Genomic DNA, 25,058 nt, shown 5'->3' with positions numbered 1-25,058 from the left:
GGCCCCAGCGACGCGTCCCTTGGGCCGCTGGAGGCGAGCGGCTCCCGGTGTGGCCTTGCCCAGCAAGATCAAGGGGCACGGTGGGGGCGGCTGGGACATGCTGTCGCTGGGGGAGAGGCAGGGGGGAGACGGCGGTGGCGGAGGCGGCGTCGCCATGGAGACCGGGAGAGAGGAGGGACCCCTTGTCGCCATGGAGACGGAGGAGGAGGAGGAGGGAGACGGGGGGATGCCGCGCGGCGGGAAGGGAGACGCCACGGGGACCAGAGGCGTCGCCGGGGGGACGGGGGTCGCCGTGGGGACGGGGGTCGCCAGGGGGACGGGGGTCGCGAGGCCTAGGAGTAGGTGGGTCAGACAGGCTGGACCGGAGGAGGAGCGTGAGGGGGCAGCTTCATCCAGCGGCTCCGTTGCTGATGGTCTCCGTCACTCTGCAAAGGCCAAGTGAGTGGAGTTGGTTGATGAGGTGGAGGAGGAGGAGGAGGAGGAGGAGGTGGAGGAGGAGGAGGTGGAGGAGGAGGAGGTGGAGGAGGAGGAGGTGGAGGAGGAGGAGGTGGAGGAGGAGGAGGTGGAGGAGGAGGAGGAGGAGGTGGGGGGAGGAGGTGGAGGAGGTGGTGGAGGAGGTGGTGGAGGAGGAGGTAGAGGAGGAGGTGGAGGAGGAGGAGGAGGTGGAGGAGGTAGAGGAGGAGGAGGTGGAGGAGGTGGAGGAGGTGGAGGAAGAGGAGGTGGAGGAGGTGGAGGAGGTGGAGGAGGAGGTGGAGGAGGTAGAGGAGGAGGAGGTGGAGGAGGTGGAGGAAGAGGAGGTGGAGGAGGTGGAGGAGGAGGTGGAGGAGGTGGAGGAGGAGGAGGTGGAGGTGGTGGAGGAGGAGGTGGAGGAGGAGGTGGAGGAGGTGGAGGAGGAGGAGGTGGAGGAGGTGGAGGAAGAGGAGGTGGAGGAGGTGGAGGAGGAGGTGGAGGAGGTGGAGGAGGAGGAGGTGGAGGAGGTGGAGGAGGTGGAGGAGGTGGAGGAGGAGGTGGAGGAGGTGGAGGAGGTGGAGGAGGAGGTGGAGGAGGAGGAGGTGGAGGAGGAGGAGGAGGTGGTGGAGCGTGGTGCAGCGTGGTGGAGCGTGGTGGAGTGAGTGTGGTGGAGCGTGAAGCAGCGTGGTGGAGCGTGGTGGAGCGTGGTGGAGTGTGGAGCTCACCCACCCTCCTCTCTCCGCAGGCCTCGTGTGGATGGCCTCGCGCTCGACAAACCCACGGAGACCCCCTCCTCGGCCCCCTCCCAAGGGGACCCCCCCCCCAGGGGACCCCCCCCCAGGGCCCCCCCCCCCCAGGGGCCCCCTCAGGGGACCCCCCCCCAGGGGACCCCCCCCCAGGGGACCCCCCAAGGGCGTCTGAGCTGCCGCAACGACTGCTGTGCGGCAGCTGCGGTGGGCTACTGTGCCAGCCCAAACTGCTGCCGTGTCTCCACGCGGTCTGCCAGGGCTGCCTCCACGTCACGGGGGAGGGGGAGGGGGGGGAGGAGGGGCAAACGGACGGTGGGTAGGGTGAGGGTGGGTGGGGTGGGTGAGTGGGTGAGTGGGTGGGTGAGTGAGTGGGTGGGTGAGTGGGTGAGTGGGTGGGTGGGTGATTGAGTGGGTGGGTGGGTGGGTGGGTGAGTGGGTGGGTGGGTGGGTGAGTGGGTGGGTGAGTGGGTGGGTGGGTGGGTGAGTGGGTGGGGTGTGATCATGGTCGTGATTGTAATCATGATCGTGATCTCCATCCCAATCCCGACCGCGATCACCGTCGCCCACTAGGCGCCGCCGTTGATCCCCCGTCGGTCAGCTCAGCGGCGGTGACGGGGGTCGTGCGGTGCGGCGTGTGCGGGGAGCGGAGCCGCGTCCCGCCGGGTGGGACGTCCGAGCTGCCCACCGACCACCTCCGAGCCACCGAGCTGTTGCGTCACCGCGTGGCCACCGCAGCAGCAGCAGCAGCAGGAGCAGCAGCAGCAGCAGCAGGAGCAGTAGCAGGAGCAGCAGCAGCAGTAGGAGTAGCAGGGCCGACCTGCGACCTGTGCTGTGTTCCGGGCAGTACGCAGCAGCAGGAGGCGGTGGTGGGCGACGATAAGGTGGGGTGAGTGGGTGGGTGGGTGAGTGAGTGGGTGGGTGGGTGGGTGAGTGAGTGGGTGGGTGGGTGAGTGGGTGGGTGAGTGAGTGAGTGAGTGGGTGGGTGGGTGAGTGGGTGGGTGGATGAGTGAGTGAGTGGGTGGGTGGGTGGGTGAGTGAGTGAGTGGGTGGGTGGGTGAGTGAGTGAGTGAGTGGGTGGGTGGGTGAGTGAGTGAGTGAGTGGGTGGGTGGGTGGGTGGGTGGGTGGGTGAGTGGGTGGGTGGGTGGGTGGGTGAGTGGGTGGGTGTGTGGGTGAGTGAGTGGGTGGGTGGGTGGGTGAGTGGGTGGGTGAGTGGGTAAGTGAGTGGGTGGGTGGGTGGGTGAGTGAGTGGGTGAGTGGGTGGGTGGGTGAGTGGGTGGGTGAGTGAGTGGGTGGGTGGGTGAGTGGGTGGGTGAGTGGGTGGGTGGGTGGGTGGGTGAGTGGGTGGGTGAGTGGGTGAGTGAGTGGGTGGGTGGGTGGGTGAGTGAGTGAGTGGGTGAGGGAGTGAGTGGGTGGGTGAGTGAGTGGGTGGGTGAGTGGGTGAGTGAGTGAGTGAGTGAGTGGGTGGGTGGGTGGGTGAGTGGGTGGGTGGGTGGGTGAGTGGGTGGGTGAGTGGGTGAGTGGGTGGGTGGGTGGGTGGGTGAGTGAGTGAGTGAGTGGGTGGGTGGGTGGGTGAGTGAGTGGGTGGGTGGGTGGGTGAGTGAGTGGGTGAGTGGGTGGGTGTGTGGGTGGGTGGGTGAGTGAGTGAGTGGGTGGGTGAGTGGGTGGGTGAGTGGGTGGGTGGGTGGGTGAGTGAGTGAGTGAGTGGGTGGGTGAGTGGGTGGGTGGGTGGGTGAGTGAGTGAGTGGGTGAGTGAGTGGGTGGGTGAGTGGGTGGGTGTGTGGGTGGGTGGGTGGGTGGGTGAGTGAGTGAGTGAGTGGGTGGGTGGGTGGGTGAGTGGGTGGGTGGGTGGGTGGGTGAGTGAGTGGGTGGGTGGGTGGGTGGGTGAGTGGGTGGGTGAGTGAGTGAGTGAGTGGGTGGGTGGGTGGGTGGGTGGGTGGGTGGGTGAGTGGGTGAGTGAGTGGGTGGGTGAGTAAGTGGGTGAGTGGGTGGGTGGGTGAGTGGGTGGGTGAGTGGGTCGGTGGGTGAGTGGGTGGGTGGGTGGGTGAGTGAGTGAGTGAGTGAGTGGGTGGGTGGGTGGGTGGGTGGGTGAGTGGGTGGGTGGGTGAGTGGGTGGGTGGGTGAGTGGGTGAGTGAGTGGGTGGGTGGGTGGGTGAGTGAGTGGGTGGGTGGGTGAGTGGGTGGGTGAGTGGGTGGGTGAGTGGGTGGGTGAGTGAGTGAGTGGGTGGGTGAGTGGGTGAGTCGGTGGGTGGGTGGGTGGGTGAGTGAGTGAGTGAGTGGGTGGGTGGGTGGGTGGGTGAGTGAGTGGGTGGGTGGGTGAGTGAGTGGGTGGGTGGGTGAGTGAGTGAGTGAGTGAGTGGGTGAGTGAGTGGGTGGGTGTGTGGGTGGGTGGGTGAGTGAGTGGGTGAGTGGGTGGGTGAGTGAGTGGGTGGGTGAGTGGGTGGGTGAGTGGGTGGGTGGGTGGGTGAGTGAGTGAGTGAGTGGGTGGGTGGGTGAGTGGGTGGGTGGGTGAGTGAGTGAGTGGGTGAGTGAGTGGGTGGGTGAGTGGGTGGGTGAGTGGGTGGGTGAGTGGGTGGGTGGGTGGGTGAGTGAGTGAGTGAGTGGGTGGGTGGGTGGGTGGGTGGGTGAGTGGGTGGGTGGGTGAGTGGGTGGGTGGGTGAGTGGGTGAGTGGGTGGGTGGGTGGGTGGGTGAGTGAGTGAGTGGGTGGGTGGGTGGGTGGGTGGGTGGGTGGGTGGGTGAGTGGGTGGGTGGGTGAGTGGGTGGGTGAGTGAGTGAGTGGGTGGGTGAGTGGGTGAGTCGGTGGGTGGGTGGGTGAGTGAGTGAGTGGGTGGGTGGGTGGGTGAGTGAGTGAGTGGGTGGGTGGGTGAGTGGGTGGGTGAGTGAGTGAGTGAGTGGGTGGGTGGGTGGGTGAGTGGGTGGGTGAGTGAGTGAGTGGGTGGGTGGGTGTGTGGGTGAGTGAGTGAGTGGGTGGGTGGGTGGGTGGGTGAGTGGGTGGGTGAGTGAGTGGGTGAGTGAGTGGGTGGGTGGGTGGGTGAGTGAGTGGGTGGGTGAGTGGGTGGGTGAGTGGGTGGGTGAGTGGGTGGGTGGGTGAGTGGGTGGGTGAGTGAGTGAGTGAGTGAGTGGGTGGGTGGGTGGGTGAGTGGGTGGGTGGGTGAGTGGGTGGGTGAGTGGGTGAGTGGGTGAGTGAGTGGGTGAGTGGGTGGGTGTGTGAGTGGGTGGGTGAGTGGGTGGGTGAGTGGGTGGGTGGGTGGGTGAGTGAGTGAGTGAGTGCGTGGGTGGGTGAGTGGGTGGGTGGGTGGGTGAGTGAGTGAGTGGGTGAGTGAGTGGGTGGGTGAGTGGGTGGGTGTGTGGGTGGGTGGGTGGGTGGGTGGGTGGGTGAGTGAGTGAGTGGGTGGGTGGGTGGGTGAGTGGGTGGGTGGGTGGGTGAGTGAGTGGGTGGGTGGGTGAGTGAGTGGGTGGGTGGGTGGGTGAGTGAGTGGGTGAGTGAGTGAGTGAGTGGGTGGGTGGGTGGGTGAGTGGGTGAGTGAGTGGGTGGGTGAGTAAGTGGGTGAGTGGGTGGGTGGGTGAGTGGGTGGGTGAGTGGGTGGGTGAGTGGGTGGGTGGGTGAGTGAGTGAGTGAGTGGGTGGGTGGGTGGGTGGGTGGGTGAGTGGGTGGGTGGGTGGGTGAGTGGGTGGGTGGGTGGGTGGGTGAGTGAGTGGGTGGGTGGGTGAGTGGGTGGGTGAGTGGGTGGGTGAGTGGGTGGGTGAGTGAGTGAGTGGGTGGGTGAGTGGGTGAGTCGGTGGGTGGGTGGGTGAGTGAGTGAGTGGGTGGGTGGGTGGGTGAGTGAGTGGGTGGGTGGGTGAGTGGGTGGGTGAGTGAGTGAGTGGGTGGGTGGGTGGGTGAGTGGGTGGGTGAGTGAGTGAGTGGGTGGGTGGGTGTGTGGGTGAGTGAGTGAGTGAGTGGGTGGGTGGGTGGGTGGGTGAGTGGGTGGGTGAGTGAGTGAGTGGGTGAGTGAGTGGGTGGGTGGGTGGGTGAGTGAGTGGGTGGGTGAGTGGGTGGGTGAGTGGGTGGGTGAGTGAGTGGGTGGGTGGGTGAGTGGGTGGGTGAGTGAGTGAGTGAGTGAGTGGGTGGGTGGGTGGGTGAGTGGGTGGGTGAGTGGGTGAGTGGGTGGGTGGGTGGGTGGGTGGGTGGGTGAGTGGGTGGGTGGGTGGGTGAGTGGGTGGGTGGGTGGGTGAGTGAGTGAGTGGGTGGGTGGGTGAGTGAGTGGGTGAGTGAGTGGGTGGGTGGGTGGGTGGGTGGGTGAGTGAGTGGGTGGGTGGGTGGGTGGGTGAGTGAGTGGGTGAGTGGGTGGGTGGGTGAGTGGGTGGGTGAGTGGGTGAGTGGGTGAGTGAGTGGGTGGGTGGGTGAGTGAGTGAGTAGGGGGGTGGGTGAGTGAGTGAGTGTGTGGGTGGGTGGGTGAGTGGGTGGGTGGGTGGGTGAGTGAGTGGGGGGGTGGGTGGGTGGGTGGGTGAGTGGGTGGGTGAGTGAGTGGGTGGGTGGGTTGGTGAGTGGGTGGGTGGGTGGGGTGGGTGGGTAGGTAAGTGAGTGGGTGGGTGAGTGAGTAGGTGAGTCGGTGAGTGAGTGTATGAGTGAGTGAGTGTGACTCTCTCTACAGGCTCTCAGCTACTGTGACGAGTGTGAGTGAGTGAGTAGGTGTGTATTGACAGGCACACAGCTACTGCGATGAGTGTATGAGTGTATGAGTGAGTGAGTGAGTGTATGAGTGAGTGAGTGTGTGAGTGAGTGTATGAGTGTATAAGTGAGTGAGTGAGTGTATGAGTGTATGAGTGATTGAGTGAGTGAGTGTATGAGTGAGTGTATGAGTGAGTGAGTGAGTGTATGAGTGTATGAGTGAGTGAGTGAGTGTATGAGTGTATGAGTGAGTGAGTGACTGTGTACTCACAGGCACACAGCTACTGTGATGAGTGTGAGTGTGTAGGTGAGTGGGTAGCTGAGTGAGTGAGTGTGTACTCTACAGGCACACAGCTACTGTGACGAGTGTGAGTGAGTGAGTGTATGAGTGACTAGGTGTGTACTCACAGGCACACAGCTACTGTGATGAGTGTGAGTGTGTGTGTGAGTGTGTGAGTGTGTAACTAGGTGTGTATTAACAGGCGCACAGCTACTGTGACGAGTGTGAGTGAGTGAGTGACTAGGTGAGTGAGTGACTGTGTACTCTACAGGCACACAGCTACTGTGACGAGTGTGAGTGACTAGGTGAGTGAGTGAGTGTATGAGTGTATGAGTGTGTAACTAGGTGAGTGTGTAACTAGGTGAGTGTGTACTCTACAGGCACACAGCTACTGTGATGAGTGTGCGGCGTTTCTCTGCGAGTTCTGCACGGAGGCTCACAGGCGGCAGAGGCCAACAGCCGCACACAGACTCACCCCTCTACAGCCACACGGCGGTGAGACCCGCACCACCACCACCACAACCAACACAACAACCATCACAACAACCACAACCACAACCACCACCACAACAACCACAACCACTACTACCACCACCACAACAACAACCACAACAATCACCACAACAACCACCACTACAGCCACCAGCATTACCACCACCACAACCACCACCACAACCACCACCACAACAACCACCACAACCACCACCACAACAACCACCACCAGCACAACAACCACCACCACAAAAATCATCACAACAACCACAACCACCACCACAACCACCACCACAACAACCACCACTACAGCCACGACCACCACTACCACCACCACCACCACAACAACCACCACAACCACCACCACAACCACCACCACAACAAACACCACAACCACCACCACTACAGCTACCACCACAGCCACCACCACCAGCACTACCACCACCACTACCACAACAACCACCACCACTACAGCCATATGAATCCGAGTGTGAGACTGAGTGACTGAGTGAGTGACTGAGTGAGTGACTCAGTGAGTGACTGAGTGGCTCTGAGTGTGTGAGTGAGTGAGTGACTGAGTGAGTGAGTGACTGAGTGAGTAACTGAGTGAGTGACTGACTGACTGAGTGACTGAGTGAGTGACTGAGTGACAGACTGAGTGAGTGACTGAGTAACTGAGTGAGTGACTGAGTAACTGAGTGAGTGACTGAGTGACTGACTGACTGACTGAATGACTGAGTGAGTAACTGAGTGACTGAGTGAGTGACTGAGTGAGTGACTGAGTGAGTAACTGAGTGAGTGACTGAGTGAGTAACTGAGTGACTGAGTGAGTGATTGAGTGAGTGACTGACTGAGTGACTGAGTGAGTGACTGAGTGAGTGACTGAGTGACTGATTGAGTGACTGAGTGAGTAACTGAGTGAGTAACTGAGTGAGTGACTGAGTGAGTAACTGAGTGAGTAACTGAGTGACTGAGTGAGTGACTGACTGAGTGACTGAGTGAGTGACTGAGTGAGTGAGTGACTGAGTGAGTGACTGAGTGAGTGACTGACTGAGTGACTGAGTGAGTGACTGAGTGAGTGAGTGACTGAGTGAGTGACTGAGTGAGTAACTGAGTGAGTGACTGAGTGACTGAGTGAGTAACTGAGTGACTGAGTGAGTGACTGAGTGAGTAACTGAGTGAGTGACTGAGTGACTGACTGAGTGACTGAGTGAGTAACTGAGTGAGTGAGTGACTGAGTGAGTGACTGACTGAGTGACTGAGTGAGTGAGTGAGTGACTGAGTGAGTGACTGACTGAGTAACTGAGTGACAGAGTGAGTGACTGAGTGAGTGACTGAGGGAGTGTGAGAGTGACTGACTGAGTGACTGACTGAGTGAGTGACTGAGTGAGTGACTGAGTGAGTGAGTGAGTAACTGAGTGAATGAGTGACTGACTGAGTGACTGAGTGAGTGAATGAGTGACTGAGTGAGTGACTGAGTAACTGAGTGACTGAGTGAGTGACTGAGTGAGTAACTGAGTAACTGAGTGACTGAGTGAGTGACTGAGTGAGTAACTGAGTGAGTGACTGAGTGAGTAACTGAGTGACTGAGTGAGTGACTGAGTGAGTAACTGAGTGACTGATTGAGTGAGTGAATGAGGGACTGAGTGAGTAACTGAGTAACTGAGTGACTGAGTGAGTGACTGAGTGAGTAACTGAGTGAGTGACTGAGTAACTGACTGAGTGACTGAGTGAGTGACTGAGTGACTGACTGAGTGACTGAGTGAGTGACTGAGTGACTGACTGAGTGACAGACTGAGTGAGTGACTGAGTGACTGAGTGAGTGACTGAGTGAGTGACTGAGTGACTGAGTGAGTGACTGAGTGTGAGACTGAGTGACTGAGTGAGTGACTGAGTGAGTGACTGAGTGACTGACTGAGTGAGTGACTGACTGACTGAGTGACTGACTGAGTGAGTGACTGACTGACTGAGTGACTGAGTAACTGACTGACTGAGTGAGTGAGTAACTGAGTGACTAAGTGACTGAGTGAGTGAATGAGTGACTGAGTGAGTAACTGAGTGACTGAGTGAGTGACTGTGTGAGTGACTGAGTGAGTGAGTGACTGAGTGAGTAACTGAGTGACTGAGTGAGTGACTGTGTGAGTGACTGAGTGAGTGAGTGACTGACTGACTGAGTGACAGACTGAGTAACTGAGTGACTGACTGACTGTGACTCCCCGGCCCTCCCCCCCAGCCTCCTCCTCCTCCCCGTCCCTCTCCCGTCTGTGTCGCGTCGTGCGCTGCCCGGTGCGGTGCCGTGAGCACGCTGTGCAGGAGGTTCGCTACCGATGTGCGCGCTGCTCCGTGCCGGCGTGCCGCGACTGCTGCGTGGCCGGGGGTCTCCACGGGGCCCACGGCTGTGAGGCAGCCGACGTCGTGGCCAGGAGGGTCACGGGGGAGGCACGCGGAGCGCTGGAGGGGGCACAAGCACGGGTGGGTGGGGGGGAGGGGGTGGGGGGGGATGGGGGGGGTGGGGGGGGTGGCGTGGGGGGGGTGGGGTGGGGGGGTGGTGTGGTGTGGTGTGGAGGGGTGGTGTGGTGTAGGTGGTGTGGGTGGTGTTGGGGGCTGTGTGTGATGTAGGGGGCTGTGTGTGGGGGTGGGTGTAGGGGGGTATGTGGTGTGGTGTGGAGGGGTGGGTGGGTGTGTGTGTGCTGTGTGGTGTGGAGGGGTATGGAGGGGTGGGTGGTGTGGTGTAGTGTGTGGTGTGGGGGGGTGGTGTGTGTGGTGTGTGTGGTATGTGGGGGTGGGTGCTGTGGTGTGTGTGTGGTGTGGGGGTGTGTGGAGTGGAGTGGGTGGGTGGGTCGTGTGGGGGGGTTATACACACATCAACAACAACAACAACAACCGCCATTCGCCACTAAGTGGCGGTGACGTCACCACGACGCTTGTGCCAGGCAATGTGCACCTTGAGGCCACGTGAAGTGTCGAACGCCCGCTGGCAGGTCACGGGGCAGACCCAGCAGGTGCCACGGGTCGACTGACTGAGACGACTGGCTGATGCACCACCTGTGCCCCCTACTGTGCCAACTTGCTGTGCTTTAGCCACCCGGCGCTCCGCTCGTTGTTGTGAGCATCGCTCCTCCGCCCTCCGTTGTGTCTCCCCCGTGTCCCCCGTGTCTCCCCCTTCTCACCCCCGCGTCTCCCCCGTGTTTCCCCCGTGTCCCCCGTGTCTCCCCCTTCTCACCCCCGTGTCTCCCCCGTGTCTCCCCCGTGTCTCCCCCGTGTCTCCCCGTGTCTCCCCCGTGTCTCCCTTCTCACCCCGTGTCTCCCCCGCTACCCCCCCGTGTCTCCCTTCTCACCCCCCGTGTCTCCCCCGCGTCCCACCCCAGGTGAGGGCTATGGAGGAGTCCATGCGGGAGCTGCAGGAGCTCTCCGAGTTGACGGAGGAGCGTGCCGAGCGAACGCGCGACGACATCGAGAGCTTCCGCCGGGCATACGAGTTGGCCGTGCACACGCACTACCACTCGCTCCTGCACTCACTCGACGAGGTGTACAGTCTATACCACCACTCTGCACTACCACTCTACACTGACACCACTCTACACAGACACCCTACACAGACACACACTCTACACTACCACTACTCTACACTACCACTCGCTCCTCTACTCACTCGACGAGGTGTCCACTCTACACTGACATCCTACACAGACATCCTACACTACTACCACTCTACACTACCACCACTCTACACCACCACTCTACACCACCACTACTACACCACCACCACTCTACACCACTACTACACCACCACCACTCTACACCACCACCACTCTACACCACCACCACTCTACACCACTACCACTCTACACCACCACCACTCAACACCACCACTCAACACACCACTCTACACCACTACTACACCACCACCACTCTACACCACCACCACTCTACACCACCACCACCACCACTCCACCACCACCACCACTCTACACCACCACCACTCCACCACCACCACTCCACCACCACTCTACACCACCACCACTACTCCACCACCACTTCTACACCACCACCACCAACACTACACCACCACCACTCCACCACCACCACTCCACCACCACCACACTACACCACCACCACTACACCACCACTCCACCCCCCACCACCACTACTCCACTCCACCACCACTCTAGACTCACCATCTCCCTCCCCTTCTCCCCCCCCCTTCTCTCTCCCCCACTCCCCACCACCACCACCACCACACCATCACCACCACCACTCCACACCACACTCTACACCACCACCACTCCACCACCACTCCACCCCACCACCAGCACTCCACCACCACCACACCACCACTCCACCACACCACCACTACTCCAAACCACCACCACCACTCTAGACTCACCATCTCCCCCCCCTTCTCTCCCTCCCCTTCTCTCTCCCCCCACTCTCCCCACCACCACCACCACCACCGTGGTTGTGGCCATGCCGGTGCCGGTGCCGGTGACTGTGGGTGCCGGTGGTGACGGTGTTAGAAGCTGCGTCTGTGCCGCACGTCCTTCAGCGCCGCTCAGCGTCTCTGCGCTGCGGCCTGGTGGCACTTCGCTCGGCGTCGGCCTTCACCGAGCACCTCCTGCGGGAAGGCCACGCCGTCGACATCATGCTCACCGCACCGCTCGCCACGCACAGACTCACCTGGCTCGCTCACCAGGTGAGGGCTGGCTCACCTGGTGAGGGCTGGCTCACCAGGTGAGGAGTGGCTCACCAGGTGAGGGGGTCGCTCACCAGGTGAGGAGTTGCTCACCAGGTAAGGGGGTCGCTCACCAGGTGAGGAGTGGCTCACCGCACCGCTCGCCACGCACAGACTCACCTGGCTCGCCTCACCAGGTGAGGAGTGGCTCACCAGGTGAGTCTAATGGTGATGATGATGATAGCGATGATGATGATGATAGTGATGATGATGATGATGATAGAGGTGATGATAATGATAGCGATGATGATGATGATAGTGACGATGATGACGATGATAGCGATGATGACGACGAAGATGATGACGATGATGATGATGATGATGACGATGATGATGATGATGATAGCGATGATGATGACGGTGATGATAGCGATAATGATAGCGATGATGATAGCGATGACGATAGTGATGACGATGATGATGATGACGATGATGACGACGATGATGATGACGACAACGTCGACGTTGGGATGTCGTTTTGTCACAGCCGGACGCCGCTGACGTTCCACCCCACCCCGGCGTGGTGACTTCCCCCACCTCCACCACCTCCTCCTCCACCACCTCCTCCTCCACCTCCTCCACCTCCTCCTCCTCCCCGCTCCTCCGCTCCTCTACGGCGGCGGGAGGAGGAGGTGGTGGTGGAGGTGGTGGAGGTGGAGGAGGAGGAGGTGGAGCGGTGGTGGACGTGGAGGCGATGGTGGCCTCCATGAGGCTGCTGCCCAGGCAGAGTGCGGGCAGCACGGCGGACGGCTTCCGCTGTGCGGCACGCTGGGACCCGCACTGGCACACGCACAGAGCTGCAGCGCAGTGGGAGACGGTGAGTGGGGGGGGGTGGGTGGGGTGGGGGGGTGGGTGGGTGGGTGAGTGAGTGGGTGGGTGGGTGGGTGAGTGGGTGGGTGAGTGGGTGGGTGAGTGGGTGGGTGGGTGAGTGGGTGGGTGACTGAGTGAGTGAGTGATTGATGTGAGTGAGTGGGTGGGTGAGTGACTGAGTGGGTGAGTGGGTGGGTGACTACGTGAGTGAGTGATTGGGTGAGTAACTGAGTGAGTGACTGAGTGAGTGGGTGAGTGAGTGACTGAGTGAGTGAGTGGGTGAGTGACTGAGTGAGTGACTGAGTGAGTGAGTGGGTGGGTGGGTGGGTGGATGAGTGAGTGACTGACTGAGTGGGTGAGTGAGTGAGTGAGTGACTGAGTGAGTGACTGAGTGTGTAACTAAGTGACTGAGTGAGTGACTGACTGAGTGAGTAACTGAGTAAGTGAGTGACTGAGGAGTGAGTGACGTGACTGACTGACTGGTGTGTGAGTGACTGACTGAGTGGGTGACTGAGTGACTGAGTAACTGACTGAGTGACTGAGTGAGTGAGTGACTGACTGACTGAGTGACTGACTGACTGACTGAGTGACTGACTGAGTGGGTGACTGACTGACTGACTGACTGAGTGGGTGTGTGGGTGACTGAGTGACTGAGTGACTGACTGAGTGACTGACTGAGTAGATAAGTGGGTGACTGAGTGACTGACTGACTGACTGAGTGGGTGAGTGAGTGGGTGAGTGACTTAGTGACTAACTGAGTGAGTGACTGACTGACTGAGTGACTGAGTGACTAACTGAGTGACTGACTGACTGAGTGAGTGACTGACTGCGTGACTGACTGACTGAGTGACTGACTAACTGAGTGAGTTACTGACTGACTGACTGAGTGACTGACTGACTGACTGAGTGGTTGTGTGAGTGGTGATGCTGGTGACTCACTGCGGCGTGCTCTAGGCCTGCACCACGCCCGGCCTGGCCGTCGTGCCGGCTTCTCGGTGCGTCTGGGCGACCGTGCCGGGGAAGAGATCCCTGGCACTCACGACACCCCCCAAGTGACCATTCTTCACCGGGAGAACACGCGCTGGTGAGGATCGCTCACCAACTCACTCACCACTTCACTCACTCGCTCACCAACTCACTCGCTCACCAACTCACTCGCTCACCAACTCACTCGATCGCTCACCCACCCGCTCAACCACTCGCTCACAACTACACTCGCTCACTCACTCACCATGTCACTCGCTCACCACCTCACTGACAGCTCCATTCACCCACTCACTCACCCACCCACTCACCCAACCACTCACCCACCCACTCACCCACTCACCCACCCACCCACTCACCCACCCACCCACCCACTCACCCACCCACTCACCCACCCACTCACCCACCCACTCACTCACCCACCCACTCACCCACCCACTCACCCACCCACCCACTCACCCACCCACCCACCCACTCACCCACCCTATCACCCACCCACTCACCCACCCACTCACCCACCCACCCACTCACTCACCCACCCACCCACCCACTCACCCACCCACCCACTCACCCACCCACCCACTCACCCACCCATCCACCCACTCACCCCCCCCACTCACCCACCCACCCACCCACTCACCCACCCACCCACTCACCCACCCACTCACCCACCCACTCAACCACCCACACACCCACTCACCCACCCACCCACCCCCCCACCCACCCGCTCACCCACCCACCCCCCCCACCCGCTCACCCACCCACCCACCCACTCACCCACTCACCCACCCCCCCACCCACTCACTCACTCACCCACTGACCCACCCACCCACCCACTCACCCACCCACCCACCCCCCACCCACCCACCCCCCCACTCACCCACCCACCCCCCCCACCCACCCACCCCCCCACCCCCCCACCCACCCACCCACCCACTCACCCACCCACCCACTCACCCACCCCCCCACCCACCCACCCACTCACCCACCCATTCACCCCCCCACTCACCCACCCACCCACTCACCCACCCACCCACTCACCCACCCACCCACTCACCCACCCACCCACCCACCCACCCACTCACTCACCCACCCACCCACCCACTCACTCACCCACCCACCCACTTCCCCACCCACCGACCCACCCACTCACCCACCCACTCACCCACCGACCCACCCACTCACCCACCCATCCACCCCCCACCCACTCACCCACCCCCCACCCACTCACCCACCCACCCCCCCCACCCACCCACCCCCCCCACCCACCCACCCCCCCCACCCACTCACCCACCCACTCACCCACCCACCCACTTCCCCACCCACCGACCCACCCACTCACCCACCCACTCACCCACCCACTCACCCACTCACCCACTCACTCACTCACCCACCTACCCACCCACTCACTCACTCACCCACCCACCCACCCACCCACTCACCAATTTACTCACTCCCCCACTCACCCACCCACTCACCCACCCACTCACCCACCCACTCACCCACTCACTCACTCACCCACCCACCCACCCACTCACTCACTCACTCACCCACCCACCCACTCACCCATTTACTCACTCCCCCACTCACCCACCCACTCACCCATTCACCCACCCACTCACCCACTCACCCCCCCACTCACCCACTCACCCACCCACTCACCCACCCACTCACCCACCCACCCACTCACCCACCCACCCACCCACTCACCCACCCACGAGGGGAGCGATCTCCGAGCTAGCTCCGTGATGTCCACTTCCGCAGTGCGCTGGCGGTGGAGGTCACTCACTCACCATGTGACTCGCTCACCCACTCACCCACCCACCCCCCCACCCACCCACCCCCCCACTCACCCACTCACACACCCACCCACTCACCCACTCACTCACCCACGAGGGGAGCGATCTCCGAGCTAGCTCCGTGATGTCCACTTCCGCAGTGCGCTGGCGGTGGAGGTGACGCGTGCCCAGGGGGCGACGTTCAGCGTCTCCTACACTGCCACGGAGAGCGGCCGCTACTTCATCACCGTCATGGTGCGCGGACGCCACATCCAGGTGACTCCTCATAACCACCACGGTCCCTGATAACCGCCACGCTCACTCCTCGTAACAGCGACGGTCCTCATGTTGATGATGACACTACTGCTACTGATGATGGTGCTGCTGCTGATGCTGACAATGCTGCTGCTACTGATAATGGTGCTGCTGCTGATCCTGCTGATGATGATGCTGCTGATGATGATGGTGCTGATGCTGCTGCTACTGATGATGGTGCTGCTGCTGATCCTGCTGATGATGATGCTGCTGCTGCTACTACTGACAATGCTACTGATACTGATGCTGCTGATGCTGCTACTACTGATGATGGTGCTGCTGCTGATCCTGCTGATGGTGATGCTGCTGCTGCTGCTGCTGCTACTGACAATGCTACTGATGCTGATGCTGTTACTACTACTACTGACAATGCTGCTGATGATGCTGCTGCTACTACTACTACTGACAATGCTGCTGATGATGCTGCTGCTACTACTTCTACTGACAATGCTACTGATGATGCTGCTGCTACTACTACTACTGATAATGCTACTGATGATGCTGCTGTTGCTACTACTACTGACACTGCTACTGATGATGCTGCTGCTACTACTACTACTGACAATGCTACTGATGATGCTGCTGCTGCTACTACTACTGACAATGCTACTGATGATGCTGCTGTTGCTACTACTACTGACAATGCTACTGATGATGCTGCTGCTACTACTACTACTGACAATGCTACTGATGATGCTGCTGCTGCTGCTACTACTACTGACAATGCTACTGATGATGCTGCTGTTGCTACTACTACTGACAATGCTACTGATGATGCTGCTGCTGCTACTACTACTGACAATGCTACTGATGATGCTGCTGTTGCTACTACTACTGACAATGCTACTGATGATGCTGCTGCTACTACTACTACTGACAATGCAGCTAATGATGCTGCTGCTACTACTACTACTGACAATGCTACTGATGATGCTGCTGCTGCTGCTACTACTGACAATGCTACTGATGATGCTGCTGCTGATGATTATGATGACGATGCAACCACTACAGCTACCGATAATGGCCCCTACTGATGCTGCTGCTGCTGCTGCTGATGATGATGATGATGCTGCTGATGATGATGATGATGCTGCTGCTGATGATGATGACGCTACTGATGCTGCTGCTACTGCTGCTGATGACGCTACTGCTGCTGATGACGCTACTACTGCTGCTGATGCCACCACTGCTACTGATGATACCACTGTTACTGATTACGCTGCTGATGATGCTGCTACTGTTACTGATGACACTACTGCTGATGATGATGATGCTGCTACTGCTGCTGATGATGCTACTGCTACTGATGATACTGCTACTGCTGCTACTGCTACTGACGATGCTGCTACTGCTACTGATGATGCTACTGCTGCTGATGCCACCACTGCTACTGCTGCTACTGCTACTGACGATGCTACTGCTGCTGCTACTGCTACTGATGATGCTACTGCTGCTGATACCACCACTGCTACTGATGATACTGCTGCTACTGCTGCTACTACTGATGATGATGCTACTGATGATGTTGATGCTGCTTTGTCTGCAGGGCTCCCCGTTCTCCCTGCGAGTGTCTAACACCACCTCCACCACCACCACCGCTGCTGCTGCTGCGTCGTCACCACCACCGCCGCGTGGACACCACCGCGGCCTGTACCACTGCTGCTCCTTCTGCTCCAGCGGGGGGCAGCGTGACGCACGCTGCCACTGTGGGGGCAGCATGCCGGGTGAGACACCGGGGGGGGGGGACACGGGGGGGGGGGGACACAGGGAGGGGGGGGACACGGGGGAGACACGGGGGAGTGAGACGCAGGGGGAGACACGGCGGGGGGGGGGTGAGACATTCCAAATCTGGCATCAGTTTTTGTCTATCACATCAGGTTTTTGAGATATTAAATATTGCATTTTCAATAAAAACTGCAGAAGAAAAATATTAAATGAATGTGGATATCTACATAAAATGATATTATAAACACACTCTCCTAAAAATACAGCACTGTATTTTAACACTAAAGCAATCACTGACTCGCAACAACTTGCAATCATAAGTGACAGAGTTCATTTCTGGTAAAATCAATGAAAATGGGGTATGCCGATAGTATAAAAATGAGATGTGATAGAGCAAATCTGAGATCAGATTTGGAATCAGCACCCTGAAATTAGTCTAGAACAGCTGCAAAAGTCCAGGCTAGAAAAAAGATGTTGTTTTTTTGTTGACCAGTGTGATTTTCAATTTACTATTTTCTTTTGTATTTTATTTTGATTATTTAAAAAACAAATTTTTATTATATTATTTTATTTTAATTACATTTCTTTTTTTACGTGACTTTACCGAAAGAACCAAGAATATGAGACACGGGAGGGGAGTGAGACACGGGGGGGAGTGAGACATGGGAGGGGAGTGAGACACGGGGGGGAGTGAGACACGGGGGGGGGGGGTGAGACATGGGGGAGACATTGGGGGGTGAGACACAGTAGAGACACGGGGAGGTGAGACACGGGGGGGGGGGTTGACACGTGGGAGACACCGGGTGGGGGGGGGGGTGAGACACGAGTGATCTTTCTCTCTCCCCCCCCTCCCGTGTCTCACCCCCCCCCCGTGTCTCACCCCCGCCAGGAGGGTTCCTGGGCTGTGGTCACGGCCACCCTGGTCACCCGGGCCGCCCCCACTGGTCGTGCTGCGGCCACCCGTCGCGCTCCGCTGCTGAGTGCCGCCCCTCCCCTCACCAGCCTCACCACCCTCACCAGCCTCACCACGCTCACCACCCTCACCACGCTCACCACCCTCAACGCGCTGGTGCACAACCACCACCGCCACCGCCGCAGCAGCAGCAGCAGCCACCCGCACTCACACAGAGAAGCCCCCAGCGGGGAGGGACAATGTCAGCCACCGTGTGACACACACACACAGTGACACACACAGTGACACACACACACACAGTGACACACACACACAGCGACACACACAGTGACACACACACACAGTGACACACACAGTGACACACACAGACACACACACACAGTGACACACACAGTGACACACACAGTGACACACACACACAGTGACACACAACAACAACAACAACAACCGCCATTCGCCACTAAGTGGCGGTGACGTCACCACGACGCTTGTGCCAGGCCATGTGCACCCTGAGGCCACGTGAAGTGTCGAACGCCCGCTGGCAGGAGGTCACGGGGCAGACCCAGGTGCCACGGGTCGACTGACCGAGATGACCGAGACGACTGGCTGATGCACCACCTGTGCCCCCTACTGTGCCAACTTGCTGTGCTTTAGCCACCCGGCGCTCCGCTCGTTGTTGTGAGCGTCGCTCCTCCGCCCTCCGTTGTTGTTGGAGGGCGACTGCCTCCAACTGCCCAGTAGCGTCCTTCACGAGCCTCCTCCACTGAGGCCGATCTTGACACACACACACAGTGTGACACACACAGTGACACACACACACAGTGACACACAGTGACACACACAGTGACACACACACAGTGACACACACACAGTGACACACAGTGACACACAGTGACACACACACATAGTGACACACACACACAGTGACACACACACACACAGCGACACACACACAGTGACAGTCACACACGGTGACGCACACATACACACAGTGACACAGTGACCACACTCACTCACCACCCACTCCCCCACCCACCCACTCACTCCCCCACTCACTCCCCCACCCACCCACTCCACCACCCACCCACTCACTGCCCCACCCACCCACTCCCCCACCCACCCACTCCCCCACCCACCCACACCCCCACCCACCCACTTCCCCACCCACCCACTTCCCCACCCACCCACTCCCCCACCCACCCACTCCCCCACTCACCCACTTACTGTGATGTGTGTGGTGTGTGTGGTGTGTATGTGGTGTGTGTGGTGTGGTGTGTGTGGTGTGTGTGTGGTGTGTGTGTGTGTACCTTATTCTATACCACCATATCTAGAGTTGTGCCTGTTGGCCTGGATGTTGTTGATGTTGTTCCACATTAGCCCCCCCATTCCCTCGCTCTGTATTTAGCGGTTTTCCTATACGATGCGTGCTCTCTCTGTTTTGCTAATAAAGTCACAAGCACGACCCCAAGTGTCGCCCTCTCTCGTCTCTCTCCTCTCATCTCACTCTACTCCCCTCCACGCACTCTCCTGCCTCTCCCCTCTCATCTCACTCCACTCCCCTCCACGCACTCTCCTGCCTCTCCCCTCTCATCTCACTCAACTTCCCTCCATGCACTCTCCTGCCTCTCCCCTATCATCTCACTCCCTTCTCATCTCACTCCACTCCCCTCCACGCTCTCTCCTGCCTCTCCCCTCTCATCTCACTCCACTCCCCTCCACGCACTCTCCTGCCTCTCCCCTCTCATCTCACTCCACTCCCCTCCACGCACTCTCCTGCCTCTCCCCTCTCATCTCACTCAACTTCCCTCCACGCACTCTCCTGCCTCTCCCCTATCATCTCGCTCCCTTCTCATCTCACTCCACTCCCCTCCACCCTCTTTCCTGCCTCTCCCTCTCATCTCACTCCACCCCCCTCCACGCTCTCTCCTACCTCTCCCCTCTCATCTCACTCCACTCCCCTCCACGCACTCTCCTACCTCTCCCCTCTCATCTCACTCCACTCCCCTCCACGCACTCTCCTGCCTCGCCCTCTCATCTCACTCCACTCCCCTCCACGCACTCTCCTACCTCTCCCCTCTCATATCACTCCACTCCCCTCCATGCACTCTCCTGCCTCTCCCCTCTCATCTCACTCCACTCCCCTCCACGCACTCTCCTGCCTCTCCCCCTCATCTCACTCCACTCCCCTCCACGCACTCTCCTACCTCTCCCCTCTCATCTCACTCCACTCCCCTCCACGCACTCTCCTGCCTCGCCCTCTCATCTCACTCCACTCCCCTCCACGCACTCTCCTACCTCTCCCCTCTCATATCACTCCACTCCCCTCCATGCACTCTCCTGCCTCTCCCCTCTCATCTCACTCCACTCCCCTCCACGCACTCTCCTGCCTCTCCCCCTCATCTCACTCTACTCCCCTCCACGCACTCTCCTGCCTCTCCCCTCTCATCTTACTCTACTCCCATCCACGCTCTCTCCTGCCTCTCCCTCTCATCTCACTCCACTCCCCTCCACGCACTCTCCTGCCTCTCCCCTCTCATCTCACTCTACTCCCCTCCACGCTCTCTCCTACCTCTCATCTCACTCTACTCCCCTCCACGCACTCTCCTGCCTATCCCCTCTCATCTCACTCTACTCCCCTTCACGCTCTCTCCTACCTCTCCCCTCTCATCTCACTCTACTCCCCTCCACGCACTCTCATACCTCTCCCCTCTCATCTCACTCCCCTCCACGCACTCTCCTGCCTCTCCCCTCTCATCTCACTCCCCTCCCCTCCACGCTCTCTCCTGCATCTCCTCTCTCATCTCACTCCACTCCCCTCCACGCACTCTCCTGCCTCTCCCCTCTCATCTCACTCCACTCCCCTCCATGCACTCTCCTGCCTTTCCTGCCTCTCATCTCACTCCACTCCCCTCCACGCACTCTCCTGCCTCTCCCCTCTCATCTCACTCCACTCCCCTCCACGCACTCTCCTGCCTCTCCCCTCTCATCTCACTCCACTCCCCTCCACGCACTCTCCTGCCTCTCCCCTCTCATCTCACTCCACTCCCCTCCACGCACTCTCCTGCCTCTCCCCTCTCATCTCACTCTACTCCCCTCCACGCACTCTCCTGCTTCTCCCCTCTCATCTCACTCCACTCCCCTCCACGCTCTCTCCTGCCTCTCCCTCTCATTTCACTCTACTCCCCTCCACGCACTCTCATACCTCTCCCTTCTCATCTCACTCCACTCCCCTCCACGCACTCTCTTGCCTCTCCCCTCTCATCTCACTCCACTCCCCTCCACGCACTCTCCTGCCTCTCCCCTCTCATCTCACTCCACTCCCCTCCACGCTCTCTCCTGCCTCTCCCCTCTCATCTCACTCCACTCCCCTCCACGCACTCTCCTGCCTCTCCCCTCTCATCTTAATCCACTCCCCTCCACGCACTCTCCTGCCTCTCCCCTCTCATCTCACTCAACTTCCCTCCACGCACTCTCCTGCCTCTCCCCTATCATCTCACTCCCTTCTCATCTCACTCCACTCCCCTCCACGCTCTCTCCTGCCTCTCCCCTCTCATCTCACTCCACTCCCCTCCACGCACTCTCCTGCCTCTCCCCTCTCATCTCACTCCACTCCCCTCCACACACTCTCCTGCCTCTCCCCTCTCATCTCACTCAACTTCCCTCCACGTACTCTCCTGCCTCTCTCCTCTCATCTCACTCCACTCCCCTCCACGCTCTCTCCTGCCTCTCCCTCTCATCTCACTCTACTCCCCTCCACGCACTCTCATACCTCTCCCCTCTCATCTCACTCCACTCCCCTCCACGCTCTCTACTACCTCTTCCCTCTCATCTCACTCCACTCCCCTCCACGCACTTTCCTGCCTCTCCCCTCTCATCTCACTCCACTCCCCTCCACGCACTCTCCTGCCTCTCCCCTCTCATCTCACTCCACCCCCCTCCACGCTCTCTCCTGCCTCTCCCCTCTCATCTCACTCCACTCCCCTCCACGCACTCTCCTGCCTCTCCCCTCTCATCTCACTCCACTCCCCTCCACGCACTCTCCTGCCTCTCCCCTCTCATCTCACTCAACTTCCCTCCACGCACTCTCCTGCCTCTCCCCTATCATCTCACTCCCTTCTCATCTCACTCCACTCCCCTCCACGCACTCTCCTGCCTCTCCCCTCTCATCTCACTCCACTCCCCTCCACGCACTCTCCTGCCTCTCCCCTCTCATCTCACTCAACTTCCCTCCACGCACTCTCCTGCCTCTCCCCTATCATCTCACTCCCTTCTCATCTCACTCCACTCCCCTCCACGCTCTCTCCTGCCTCTCCCTCTCATCTCACTCCACCCCCCTCCACGCACTCTCCTGCCTCGCCCTCTCATCTCACTCCACTCCCCTCCACGCACTCTCCTACCTCTCCCCTCTCATCTCACTCCACTCCCCTCCACGCACTCTCCTGCCTCGCCCTCTCATCTCACTCCACTCCCCTCCACGCACTCTCCTACCTCTCCCCTCTCATATCACTCCACTCCCCTCCATGCACTCTCCTACCTCTCCCCTCTCATCTCACTCCACTCCCCTCCACGCACTCTCCTGCCTCGCCCTCTCATCTCACTCCACTCCCCTCCACGCACTCTCCTACCTTTCCCCTCTCATATCACTCCACTCCCCTCCATGCACTCTCCTGCCTCTCCCCTCTCATCTCACTCCACTCCCCTCCACGCACTCTCCTGCCTCTCCCCCTCATCTCACTCTACTCCCCTCCACGCACTCTCCTGCCTCTCCCCTCTCATCTCACTCTACTCCACTCCACGCTCTCTCCTGCCTCTCCCTCTCATCTCACTCCACTCCCCTCCACGCACTCTCCTGCCTCTCCCCTCTCATCTCACTCTTCTCCCCTCCACGCTCTCTCCTACCTCTCCCCTCTCATCTCAGTCTACTCCCCTCCACGCACTCTCCTGCCTATCCCCTCTCATCTCACTCTACTCCCCTCCACGCTCTCTCCTACCTCTCCCCTCTCATCTCACTCTACTCCCCTCCACGCTCTCTCCTGCCTCTCCCCTCTCATCTCACTCCACTCCCCTCCACGCACTCTCCTGCCTCTCCCCTCTCATCTCACTCCACTCCCCTCCACACACTCTCCTGCCTCTCCCCTCTCATCTCACTCAACTTTCCTCCACGTACTCTCCTGCCTCTCCCCTATCATCTTACTCCCTTCTCATCTCACTCCACTCCCCTCCACGCACTCTCCTGCCTCTCATCTCACTCCACTCCCCTCCACGCACTCTCCTGCCTCTCCCCTCTCATCTCACTCAACTTCCCTCCACGCACTCTCCTGCCTCTCCCCTATCATCTCACTCCCTTCTCATCTCACTCCACTCCCCTCCACGCTCTCTCCTGCCTCTCCCTCTCATCTCACTCCACCCCCCTCCACGCACTCTCCTGCCTCTCCCCTATCATCTCACTCCCTTCTCATCTCACTCCACTCCCCTCCACGCTCTCTCCTACCTCTCCCCTCTCATCTCACTCCACTCCCCTCCACGCACTCTCCTGCCTCGCCCTCTCATCTCACTCCACTCCCCTCCACGCACTCTCCTATCTCTCCCCTCTCATATCACTCCACTCCCCTCCATGCACTCTCCTGCCTCTCCCCTCTCATCTCACTCCACTCCCCTCCACGCACTCTCCTGCCTCTCCCCTCTCATCTCACTCAACTTCCCTCCACGCACTCTCCTGCCTCTCCCCTATCATCTCACTCCCTTCTCATCTCACTCCACTCCCCTCCACGCTCTCTCCTGCCTCTCCCCTCTCATCTCACTCCACTCCCCTCCACGCACTCTCCTGCCTCTCCCCTCTCATCTCACTCCACTCCCCTCCACACACTCTCCTGCCTCTCCCCTCTCATCTCACTCAACTTCCCTCCACGTACTCTCCTGCCTCTCCCCTCTCATCTCACTCCACTCCCCTCCACGCTCTCTCCTGCCTCTCATCTCACTCTACTCCCCTCCACGCACTCTCATACCTCTCCCCTCTCATCTCACTCCACTCCCCTCCACGCTCTCTCCTACCTCTCCCCTCTCATCTCACTCCACTCCCCTCCACGCACTTTCCTGCATCTCCCCTCTCATCTCACTCCACTCCCCTCCACGCACTCTCCTGCCTCTCCCCTCTCATCTCACTCCACTCCCCTCCACGCTCTCTCCTGCCTCTCCCCTCTCATCTCACTCCACTCCCCTCCACGCACTCTCCTGCCTCTCCCCTCTCATCTCACTCCACTCCCCTCCACGCACTCTCCTGCCTCTCCCCTCTCATCTCACTCAACTTCCCTCCACGCACTCTCCTGCCTCTCCCCTATCATCTCACTCCCTTCTCATCTCACTCCACTCCCCTCCACGCACTCTCCTGCCTCTCCCCTCTCATCTCACTCCACTCCCCTCCACGCACTCTCCTGCCTCTCCCCTCTCATCTCACTCAACTTCCCTCCACGCACTCTCCTGCCTCTCCCCTATCATCTCACTCCCTTCTCATCTCACTCCACTCTCCTCCACGCTCTCTCCTGCCTCTCCCTCTCATCTCACTCCACCCCCCTCCACGCACTCTCCTGCCTCGCCCTCTCATCTCACTCCACTCCCCTCCACGCACTCTCCTACCTCTCCCCTCTCATATCACTCCACTCCCCTCCATGCACTCTCCTGCCTCTCCCCTCTCATCTCACTCCACTCCCCTCCACGCACTCTCCTGCCTCTCCCCCTCATCTCACTCTACTCCCCTCCACGCACTCTCCTGCCTCTCCCCTCTCATCTCACTCTACTCCACTCCACGCTCTCTCCTGCCTCTCCCTCTCATCTCACTCCACTCCCCTCCACGCACTCTCCTACCTCTCCCCTCTCATCTCAGTCTACTCCCCTCCACGCACTCTCCTGCCTATCCCCTCTCATCTCACTCTACTCCCCTCCACGCTCTCTCCTACCTCTCCCCTCTCATCTCACTCTACTCCCCTCCACGCTCTCTCCTGCCTCTCCCCTCTCATCTCACTCCACTCCCCTCCACGCACTCTCCTGCCTCTCCCCTCTCATCTCACTCCACTCCCCTCAACACACTCTCCTGCCTCTCCCCTCTCATCTCACTCAACTTTCCTCCACGTACTCTCCTGCCTCTCCCCTCTCATCTCACTCCACTCCCCTCCACGCTCTCTCC

At 59.8% G+C, this 25,058-nt stretch overlaps 2 protein-coding genes across 2 annotated transcripts; both read left to right on the top strand.

Moving 5' to 3' along the window:
- The first annotated feature begins 154 nt into the window (after positions 1-154).
- Positions 155-11,968, top strand: LOC144947971 (E3 ubiquitin-protein ligase TRIM45-like). Its single transcript, XM_078877401.1, has 8 exons — positions 155-322; positions 1,196-1,511; positions 1,770-2,080; positions 6,510-6,624; positions 8,855-9,093; positions 9,990-10,148; positions 11,139-11,314; positions 11,841-11,968. The coding sequence occupies exons 1-8, from the start codon at positions 155-157 to the stop codon at positions 11,878-11,880; spliced, it is 1,524 nt and encodes a 507-aa protein (XP_078733527.1). The 3' UTR covers positions 11,881-11,968.
- On the top strand, positions 11,963-19,448 carry LOC144948281 (uncharacterized). Its single transcript, XM_078877713.1, has 5 exons — positions 11,963-12,170; positions 13,118-13,247; positions 15,087-15,201; positions 16,787-16,964; positions 17,855-19,448. The coding sequence occupies exons 3-5, from the start codon at positions 15,178-15,180 to the stop codon at positions 18,133-18,135; spliced, it is 483 nt and encodes a 160-aa protein (XP_078733839.1). The 5' UTR covers positions 11,963-12,170; positions 13,118-13,247; positions 15,087-15,177; the 3' UTR covers positions 18,136-19,448.
- The last annotated feature ends 5,610 nt before the right edge of the window (positions 19,449-25,058 follow it).

Source organism: Lampetra fluviatilis, chromosome 48 (genome assembly GCF_964198595.1).
Source record: "Lampetra fluviatilis chromosome 48, kcLamFluv1.1, whole genome shotgun sequence".
Classification (NCBI taxonomy): Eukaryota; Metazoa; Chordata; class Hyperoartia; order Petromyzontiformes; family Petromyzontidae; genus Lampetra; species Lampetra fluviatilis.
The sequence above is the reverse complement of the archived record's forward strand: the minus strand, read 5'-3'. Positions and strand labels throughout refer to the sequence as shown.

What these genes read in the sequence shown, in the direction of transcription:
- LOC144948281 (XM_078877713.1), top strand. Translation starts at nt 15,178, where the DNA reads ATGGTGCGCGGACGCCACATCCAG. An exon ending in TGCGCGGACGCCACATCCAG is followed by an intron (nt 15,202 to 16,786) that starts GTGACTCCTCAT and finishes CTTTGTCTGCAG; the next exon opens with GGCTCCCCGTTCTCCCTGCG. An exon ending in CTGTGGGGGCAGCATGCCGG is followed by an intron (nt 16,965 to 17,854) that starts GTGAGACACCGG and finishes CACCCCCGCCAG; the next exon opens with GAGGGTTCCTGGGCTGTGGT.
- LOC144947971 (XM_078877401.1), top strand. Translation starts at nt 155, where the DNA reads ATGGAGACCGGGAGAGAGGAGGGACCCCTTGTCGCCATGGAGACGGAG. An exon ending in GGAGGAGGGGCAAACGGACG is followed by an intron (nt 1,512 to 1,769) that starts GTGGGTAGGGTG and finishes GTCGCCCACTAG; the next exon opens with GCGCCGCCGTTGATCCCCCG. An exon ending in TCACCTGGCTCGCTCACCAG is followed by an intron (nt 11,315 to 11,840) that starts GTGAGGGCTGGC and finishes GTTTTGTCACAG; the next exon opens with CCGGACGCCGCTGACGTTCC.